The sequence below is a fragment of the Poecile atricapillus genome, chromosome 8, assembly GCF_030490865.1.
Source record: "Poecile atricapillus isolate bPoeAtr1 chromosome 8, bPoeAtr1.hap1, whole genome shotgun sequence".
Classification (NCBI taxonomy): Eukaryota; Metazoa; Chordata; class Aves; order Passeriformes; family Paridae; genus Poecile; species Poecile atricapillus.
This window is the reverse complement of record NC_081256.1, coordinates 16598685-16608671: the sequence shown is the minus strand read 5'-3', so window position 1 is coordinate 16608671 and position 9987 is coordinate 16598685. Positions and strand designations below refer to the sequence as shown.

Below are 9987 nucleotides of genomic sequence, written 5' to 3'. Positions count from 1 at the left end.
CAGTGAGAAAAAGAGGCTGATGGATGAGAAGTGAGGCCAGCCTCAGGTAAGCTTTTTAGCTTGGCCTGATCCCATGGAAGCACAAGGAGTTTGTGGGAAGCCCAGAGCACAGCTCAGTGAACCTGCTGAGATGGGCGCTCTGGGTTTCCTCCTAGAACCAGTCTCTGCCCTGGGACCTGGAAGATGGGAAAGCCTAGAGCAAACAAAGGATGCCACTAAGTGCCCTGTGGGAGCTGGAAGTCTCCATAAGCATGTGGGACAACAGGAAAAGAGTAAAAAGTGCTTTTCTGGAAGCTGTGGGGTTGGAGTAGAAAGGGAGGCAGTGGGAAACTCCTGTGGTAGCTGTTCTGGGTTACTTGAAAGTTTCAGGGTTGTTCAAGCAGAGAACTATGGCATGCCCTGAAAAAACTACAAAGTAGGTGGTGGTGAGGGATGAGAACATGAAAGACTTCAGCTTTTCCCCTCTGAGGCAGTCAGTCTTCCAGTCCCTGTCATCTGGGTTCCTGCTGAGATAAGATCCCAGGGACAAACACTCAATAAATGGTTTGTGCCTCAGGAAAACAACTGTTATCCCTGCAAAGGAAAATGCCAAACTATACTGACCTTTGCTGTGAGGGGATGATGCTCTGACACTACAGTTGTGACACAGGAGACACCAAAGGCAACCAGACAGCTCTGAAAGCAGTTCCCATTGTCCTGTTGAGCAGGGCTGGAACAGTGCCCTGTCATTTGTTTCCTCCTAACTCTGCCTAAGCAGTTGATGGACAGCATGAGGCTTGTGCAGAGCTCCAGGTGAGTGGTATTCACATGGAGAGATGGCAGTTTGAGGCTGGTGTGTATTTTAAAGGCAGTTTGAAGCTGGTGTATATTTTAAAGTCCACAGTTTGTTAGCACTGAGATGTTCATGTTTAGCTGGAGAAGAATATGGGGAGTGGTACATTAAGACACCTTTGCCATCTCCAGATGTGCCTGTAGGGTTGTGCTGCACTGCTTGCTCACTGAATTGTCATCAGTCCTGGGCCCACACCCAACCATCAGTGACCAAACATGACCTGCACAGATGTTGCACAGATGTGGGGAGCTGCTGCCTGGGCTCAGTCCCTCAGGCCCCACCAGCAGCTCTGTGCTCCCCAGGCAGGGCAGTGCCAGCATGGGGGGCCTGGGTTATGAGTGCCCCTCTTTACTACTTTGTGTTTGCACTAGAGACAAAAGGTGCTGAGGGGAATGGGCAGCATCATGTGTAGAATTGTGGTGGTTTTATTTATTTATTTATTTTTTAAAGTTTGCTCTCCTCCCATCCCTTGTCCTTCAATATGGAAGGTGCAGGGGGGAAAGCTTGGATGAACCAAAAGCCAGAAATCTGACACTTCTGGAGCAGTGGGATCAGACATTAGCTGGAGGCAAAATCTGAATTCTTAAGGAAGCTTCTCCAACCATCACAGCATTTGGCTAAATCTTCCAAATCCTCTGAGGATCATACTCCTGTTTCCTCTTTCCCTTCACTGGAGTTACTGAAAAGTTGTCTGTGCTTACTTCTGTTCATGAAACTCCTGAAACCTTAATTCCTTTGAAAGCTTTAAACATCCCTAATGTTTAGTTAAAATTGAAAAATGTGCTCAAAAGGCATACTGATGTGGCTTTCTGTTCCCTTGGATAGCCAAGCTAAAAACATTTTATTGCTGGTAGGAGGGAAATAAGTCCTTCTCTTCAACCTTTCCTAACAAAAAAACCACCCCAAATACCCCGCAGACTTCTTGCTCTTAAAAGAAATTAATTTTAACTTAAAAGAAAAGAAAAAAAACCCCACCAACAAACGGCCACAACCTCTCCCCTGGAAAGCCTGAGCTGTGGATAAAACGTTTCATCCCCTGGCATAAAGGGTGGGTTTGATTTCAGGCAAATCCTGAAGCCAGCAGTTGCAAGGGTGGCTCAGAGCAAAGCCAGCACCTTCCTGACTTCTTCAGCCCCGAGTGGTTGAGAGGTGCCCGGAGCCGTGGAAGGGGACCGGAGGCACAGAGATGCCAGAGCTGCTGTCTCTCCCTTGTGCCATTTCAGGACTGGGGCTGCTCACAGGCATCCTGGCCCTGACCTCGGCTGGCGGTGCGGAGACCATTACAAATCCCCAGCAGTCTCCTCCCAGGGATATAAATGTTTCCCTCTGCTAAAAGATAATCTCCTGCTCATCTCAGGGACAGCTTGAGCGGCGGGAGGGTGCGCGGAGGGGTAAGGGGAGAGCATCCCCAGCTGTTTGCAGGCTGCTTGTCTCCCGCAGCCCGGGAAGCGGCGGAGCGCAGCGCGGCACCGCATTCCTGCCCACCTACACACATGCTTCCTGCGCTGTAAATCCGCTGTCCAGACAGATCCCTGACACCCCGGCTTCCTGCGGGACACGTGCCTGGAGCCGCCAGATCAGCCTCTCGCTCGTCACCAGCAGGGAAGGCTCCTGGGAAGGGCAGCGAGCACTGAGGATGTCACTAGCCCCTTTTCCTCTTGAGGTCTGACGCTGAAAGAAGCTCCCCCTTCCTGCCCGTGCTCCCAGGATCACAGAATCACGGGCCGGTTTGAGTTGAAAGGGACCTTAGAGATCATTCCAATTCCAAGCCCCTTGCTTGCTTGTTCTTATACTAGAACAGGTTGCTGAGAGCTCCATCCTACCTGGCCTTGAGCACTTGCAGGGATGGGCTGTCCAGAGCTTCTGTGGGCAACCTGTTCCACTGCCTCACCACACTCACAGCGAAGAATTTCTTCTTAAAGTAAAGAATTTCTCCCTAAATAAAGAATTTCTTCCTAAATGAAGTTTACTAGTCCTCATGTATTCACTCAGACCGTCCTCTGAAATCCCCAACTCTCAAACATCTCAGGGTCCATCTCCCAGCAGGTTTCCTTTAAGGCAGTACAAATGAACTTGGCCAAACACCACTGAGCCCCGAGAGCCTCCCAGCTATGCATGGGGCACTGGCAACTCACACAGGCACACACCCTGCGCTTGTGTTTCCCTGCTGACTGTGCTATGCAGCATGCCTTGCAGCTGAGAGGAGCTGGATGCAGCCTCGCTGCACTGCTGAATATCTCTCCCCAAATTCCTGGTCGATCAACCCATAGCTAAGTGTTGCCTGGGAGCAGGAGGGAGGAAGGAAGTTTGGGTTGCAGGAGAGAAATCAGGACAGTTGCTGGCTTTTGCAGGGAGTTTTTGTACAGTACTGCCAGTGGGTTTCCATGGCTCTGTTTTCCAGATGGGAAAAGCAAAAGATAGACATTCTGAGCTACCTCAGAACATGTCCAGATCTCTGTGGGAAGCTGAAAATGTCCAGTTCCCTGGAAAAAACAGGCAGCTGCTGTGTCCCCTGCCAAAGCAAACCAAACCACGAGCAATTTGCATTTACCCAATCAGTGGCATGAGAGGTGGTACAGGTCTTAGGGAGTTGGTGGTCTCTTTTGAAGTTTTTGTGGAAATGTCCTTGCTAGAACTGTCTCTCATTAGTGCCTTGTGAGTGAGAAGAGAACCCTGGTACAAGTCACTATTTCTTATCAGAATTGTGTGCTGCTGCTTTTTAAAATTAATTTCTTTTTCAGAAGAAATTATTCTTTTGGTGTGAATTGCTAGGAGGAGACTACCATGTCTTAAATGTGGCACTGCAAGATGTGTTCAGCACTGCAAACAGGAGCCACAGGACTGGGGGTTTGGGCTGTAACAGACTTGTATTTACTGTGCCAGGGGTACCAAGGCTGTGCAGAGCTAAGGCAGTGTAAAACCAGAGCCCAGGTTCAGCCTCAGAGACAGGGGCCAGCCCAGCAGCAGCAATGACAGGAGCTGCCAGTTTTACTTCACAAAGCCCTTGGGAAGTGTGATCTGGGCATAGGCCAGGTGAGCAGACTGGCCAAAACGAGAAGAGGGTCTGTCTCCATGTGGGAGTTATTCCCTGCTGCCAATGCACTGGCCATTGCCCCCAGGCCATTCTGGGACAGACTCTTCCCCAGTTCCCATGAAAAAGTAGGTAGAGCAGGGTTTCACAAGAACAGCACTTTTCTCATGACATTTCTTTTGCCTTTTAGGTTGAAATCTATGAGGAGAGAGGCTGTTTTCCAGGCTGTTTGGAGAGCACACAATGCATGACCACTTTTCCATGAAGCCAGGCTTGAGGAGGTAACAGCTATTCCCACCATGGACATGGTAGACGAGATCCACCCAGCTTCTGGTGTTTCTCCAGGAGCAAGCACGAGGTCTCAGCAGTGTGCTCAGAGCCCAGCCTGGTTCCTGTGTGCATGGTTGATTATCCCTACCCACATCCATGGGTGCAGATTGAAACCATGTCCTGGAGCAAGAGCACGAAGCCAAGCTCTTGCTCAAATGGTCTGGGCAGGGAGAGCATTTCCTTGCCATGTTGTTGGTTAAGGGTGGATGCTCAAGGCCTAGAGCAGAGCCAGGCTGGCAGTATGGAACATGAATTGGCATGGCCCTCCTTGCCCATTCCCTGGAGGTATTTGCCCACAGACCTGATTTCAGCAGATGAGGATGCAGCCGCTCTGAAGCTCTCTCTGGGCTGCTTTGTGTGAGTGCAAACCCTGCTGTGAATCTACTTCCCTCCTCCCCAGTAGATTTGGAGATTCCCATACCTCTTCCCCAATAACACAAGCTACAAGGTTTGATGTTTACTCCAGGGTTCAGCCTAAGAGAGAAAAGGTGTTTGATATTACTGTTCTCCCATGGTCCAGGCAGGGGAAGCAGCGTCCAGCAGAAGGGAGCCCTTAACTCCAGTTAATAAACACATCCTTCACTTCCAGCCTCTCTTCCTTGGTGAGTGCCACTTAGGGAAAGCTGCTTGGACTTGGCTGGAGATCAGCCCTGCGAGTTTACAGGATTCACAATTCACAGATGTTAGGAACTATCAGGCTGAGTGTGGGTGGAGAATGTCAAGTCTGAAATAGCTCCCCTGCCACCCTGGCACAGGCAGCAAAGAAAATGTTTCCACGTGACATTCTTCGAACTAACATTTCCTACAAGGAAAACACAGAAGGGAAAAAGTAAGAGGCAATTGCTGCCATCTTGGAGGGCTCCTGACTTTTTCTCAGGGGTGGCTGGAATTAGTGCAGACATTGGCACAAAATATGCACTGTAGGTGAGCTATAGGACTGTCAGTCCCTCACACTGCTCCTTGTCCACACAAACGTATAGGTCTGCTTGAAGATGCAGTCCCTCTGGTGCACAGATATGTGGGTGCTATTTTTTTCCTGCTGGAATCCATTTTAATTTAGCTCCTGATTCATATTTCATTCATTCTCCAAACCCACAAAACCAGGATAGGTTTACAGCCTGTACTATTTGGATAAATCATGGAGGGGGGAAAAAAACAGGGGAACCAAACAGGTTGCTTTCCTGAGTGATTTTCTGTGTGACTCAAAAGAGAGAAGAAGAAAATAAAAAGAGGTGGTGGGGAGAGAATTAAAGCCATCTTTTCTTGCTTTTATGTTACTTCAGGAAAATCAGATCTGTATTTTATCTTTGGTAGTTTGTTTTGGTGGACTTCACTCTTGTTTCTCTAGGCTTTAGTGTCTGAAAAACATGTGATTTCTATTTTCTTACTTTTACTTTCTTCTCAAGATAATTGAAAATATTGGGGATTTTTTAATGCAGAAAATGTATATGTTATTTACAGAACACTGGAACAATGCAAGATTTCTGTATCATCTCAATTATTTTGGAAAAAATGGCAAAAAGCTATACAGGCAAACATTAAAGATATCTGATAGTTTTCTTGCAGGGAGGAGGGCAGGAAGGCGAGGCAGAGGAGCAAAAGTTCAGAGTTAATTTTAATTGAGGAATTTCCCCATATTTTGTCATTCAGCTTTTGAAACTGTGACCACAACAGACTGTTTGAACTGTGGTGTGAGAGAGACTGAAAAATTCCCCAGGCAACTATGAGGAGGTACTAACCCCAGAGCTGACAAGGAAAGCTTTTTAAGTACGATGAAATTCAGCACGGGCTCTGCACCCAGCAGAGGAAACTCCGGCCATCTGGAGACGAGGATGACCAGCGGCCACAGCAGCCTGTAAAATTGCAAGAGCTGCCAAAATTAAACTGTGAAGTCAGGCGGGAAGGCAACCAATGGCCAGCGAGATCAGAAGTTCAGAGAAGCCCCAGATGAGCTCCCAACAACAAGTGTGACCAGCGTACACCGAAGTTTATTAAGGATGTTGAGAGGAGGGGAAAATATCTGTGCAGAAGATGCCCAGCTGGCGAGGAGGGAGTGGTGGTGATGCTCGGGTAACTGGAGGAATCCCATTGGCCAAGTCGCCGGCAGATCCCACCCATCCGCAAGTGTAAAATAAATCTCTAAAGTTGTACCTCGTGTACCACTTGACCTTATTGCTTTTAGCCTGCTGGCTTTATATCTATTTATTTATTTTATTTCGGTTTGTCCCCAAGGAGGGGCTAGAAGGAAATGAATTTTGAAGCAGCACCTTTCACAACCTTGCCATACTACCCTGATCCCTGCATCCAGCGGTGAGTCTGAGCGTGACGTAACTCTCCTATCGCAGGTTTGATCGGAGTCTCCTGTGTAATTGTTAACTTTCCTGCTATCGGCTGGTGGCAGCTGGGCTGCACGCGGAAAAAATGTGCCGCTCTCTTCATGCTCAGTGGAGCTTATTATTATTTTTGGCTTTCTAACAGGTTACTGTTTAATTATAGACATCCGTTTAAGATATCCCCTTTTCCTCTTCGGCATTAGAGGAAAAAAATATATATGATAAATAACACGAAAGCTGATAGTATCTTTCACTGGTGTTTTGGAGCAGAAGGTTACACTGTGCTTTGGGTAGTACAGGAATGGCTTTAGCTTTCAGTTGTGTGTTTGCTTGTTTGTTGAAGTGAAAAAACTCCTGGGAATAATACGAGCTGAACTATTAAGTCCTGAGATTTTGGAATTGAAAGGATAAATAGTTAATTTAAAAGATTCAGAGAAGAAAAAGCTGCCTTCTAAGAGAGAGCAATTTTCCAGGAATATTTTTTCCTTCTGTCTAACAGCCAGTGTCACAGCCTGACAACCACTCTTATTTTAGCTTTGTTGTTACGCTGAGTTTTATAACTTTCCAGCAGATAAAAGAGCATGTCCACACGAGGTGTCACAGTATCACATTGTCGGTTTGTTTGTTTCTCCCAATAGAAGATACTATATTTAAGCATGCAAATGACATGTAGATGGTATTTTTCCAGTCGTAAAGTTCAGAGAGGTGAAATCCTCTGGGTACAGTCACTTGATGAGCTCCATTATAAGACTGGTTTCTGTCTGTGTTTTGTAAAAGCCCAGGCTGGTGTCTCATGGAGGCATTAATCCCTGGAGGAGTTAACTATTAACTCTGCATCCTCTGCAGGGTGATGGGGAAGGCTACCCTGCTGCACAGCTCCGTGTTGGAGAAAGGGCTTGGCCACCATCACCCAGCCCATGGCATTGCAGGCAGTTTTGTGATCTCTGGGTTTTTTTCCCCACTGTTGTGCTTTGTAGCAAGGTTTGTGGGGGCTTTTATCCCCCCTTAATCCGGGTGTTTGGTGCCACCGCTGTGTGAAGGTCCTGGGGAGGAGAGTGGAGACCTGGCAGCGAGGAGGGGCCACGTTTGGGGCCAGCGGAGGGAAAGGAGAGAGGCTGGGAAATATCGCACGGTCCTTGGCCGCGCTGCCGTGGCACAGGAAGGTGGAACGGAGCCGGGGGTATTGGATTCCCCAGGGAGACCTTCCACAACACGAGCCCAGGGCTGGCCAGGCACATGCAGCCACGCTCTGATCTCCTGCAAATCCAGCCAGCCTCGCTGACCCCAGCAGGGATGTGCCTGTGGCCAGGAGAAAGCAGCACAAGAGCAGTGCCCTCCCAGCAAGGTGGGTTTGGGCTGGCAGCAGTGGAGTCTTTAGCACATTAATGTTTCCATGGCTGGAAGCCCCAGCCAGGCAAATTCCAAAACTGAAAATGAAGAAAAAGGAAAAAAAGGGAAAACCTCTGATGCTGGAAAGCATGAAGATGCACTGGGAAGTGTACCTGAGCTCTGGGACAGCTTCCCAGCCTGTGAACTCCTGCCAGTTTGTATCTCATCTCATGTCAAATAACAGGTTCCAAAAATGGTACCGTGGCTCAGGCAAAAAATTCAGCTGGAGCATGAATTAAAGAGAAAAATAATACACTGGCTGTGTTAGTAGAACTTTTTAAATAAGCCTTTCACCCCTACAAATCTGCCTCATCCAGCAAGGCAGGCCTCACAGTAGAAATGCTGCTCCTCACTACATGTCTTAGCAGCATGATGATTTTTTAAGTGACCATTGCAGTGCAGGAAGCCTCAGGACAGATAGAATTTGTGACACCCCTCAATCATAAAACCTGTTTGAGGTGTAGCTTAGAGTAACAACACGTCTCAGCTGTTATGTATGTCTGTTTATATGAGCCAAAAGTGGCATTTGTTCAATTATTAGTGACTGTGCTCTGCAACAGGTCAAAATCAACTCAAAGCTGGTCCCAAAGATACTTTTCTCAGCCTGAGACATAGATGGTCTTCATCTTTAAGATCCATTGGTTGCATATTCATGATGTGTTATGTGACATTTCTCTGACTGCTTTAACAAATTTCAATAGTTTCAGAATTGCATTTATTTTACACACTTTGAAACACTTCTCCTCTGATGTGGTCAACATACTTTATTTAGCTAATACCAATGTGCTTCTTTGCAACCTTAAAATTACATCTAGTAATTATCTAACCAGCAAACTGATAACGTTGAGCTGACGTATGCTGGCAAAAAACCAATAGTGAAAAGTGTTTTAAACCCTGTTAAACTGGTGGTAGGGTCTGCATGTCACACAGATTTCCCTGTAGTTCAGTGTGGAAAGGGAAACACTTAAAAATCCAAGTTAACTCTACGATTTGTGGCTTTGATTTACCCTCTGCTGTTTCATCTACTTATCTCTTCATTTTGGGGGTGTCCAGCAGGCAGGACATGTGGGAGCCAGATAACACATTTCCTCTGTCAGGAGGTGAACACAGAGCACACCAAGGAGCATTAGCTAATGTGCCTTTGTCATCCTCTTATGCCTGTCATTTCACAGGCCACTGTGAAACGATATATCCAAACAACACAGTAATTCAGTGCCACAGATGAGGAAAAATAGCTGAGTGTCCAGACTCTGTGCCATGTGTGATTGTTTAGGCCACTCCAGCCTCTGTCTCAACAGCCCATTTAGGCTATTAAATTCTTTGTAAACGTGGGTATCAAAGCAAAGCATCACAAAAAATTCATAGGGAACTCAGCTGGGTCACAGGGCAGCAGCCTGCTCCTTCACAGAACACTCATTGCTGTGTACTGGAGTTCAGTGCTGGAGCTGCAGCCCAGCTGACAGAGGGCCAGAGGACCAGGGGGTACTGATGGGGATGTACATCCTTTTGCAGAAGTGAAGGATGCAAATGTAGCTTGTGACTGAAGTGAGGTTGTTTGGACAGGTGTATCCTGAGTCTACCCATCTTCTTCTTAAACAGAAAGAGCCGGGAGATGCTAAAATTGAGCAGACCTCAAAGTCTTTCTCCTTTTGCTTCCCCTGTCAAGGGAAATACTTGAAATCAGGAATATGCACACTCAGTGCTCTGGCTCCTGGGAAGTGCTGCTGTAATGACAGAAGTGCTGCACTGAAGTGCCAGGCCACTGACCCCCCTGAATTACTGGCTTGGATGGTACCGTGGGAGCCCATCCTGTACTGTACAAAAACCAGGTCAGCTCTGAGTCATAAAAAGAGCTGATTATCTGAAACAGGCGGGATTTCCACCTTCCAAGAAGTGCCCACCTAGCTGCAGCTGAAAGCCACTAATGTAAGATGAAGAAGGCACTGTAATTATGATCAAAGTCCAGCTGTTGAGAGCTATGTAATTAGTGTCTCTCCCCAAAGCTGCTTTTTTTTCAGCTAATGCCTGGTTGGGGGAGTGATGTTTACAGATAAGTTACTTGTGTTCTTGGA

The 9987-nt window shown here is 47.3% G+C and overlaps 1 protein-coding gene across 3 annotated transcripts in view; it reads left to right on the top strand.

The window, feature by feature from the left end:
* Positions 1 to 6060: 6060 nt before the first annotated feature.
* Positions 6061 to 9987, top strand: part of TP63 (tumor protein p63) — a 97919-nt gene continuing 93992 nt past the window's right edge. For all 3 annotated transcript variants that reach the window (XM_058844374.1, XM_058844373.1, XM_058844375.1), the window contains exon 1: positions 6061 to 6503. In XM_058844374.1, coding sequence (XP_058700357.1) covers positions 6442 to 6503 — 62 coding nt within the window. In that variant the 5' untranslated portion in view covers positions 6061 to 6441. The remainder of the gene's footprint in view (positions 6504 to 9987) is intronic.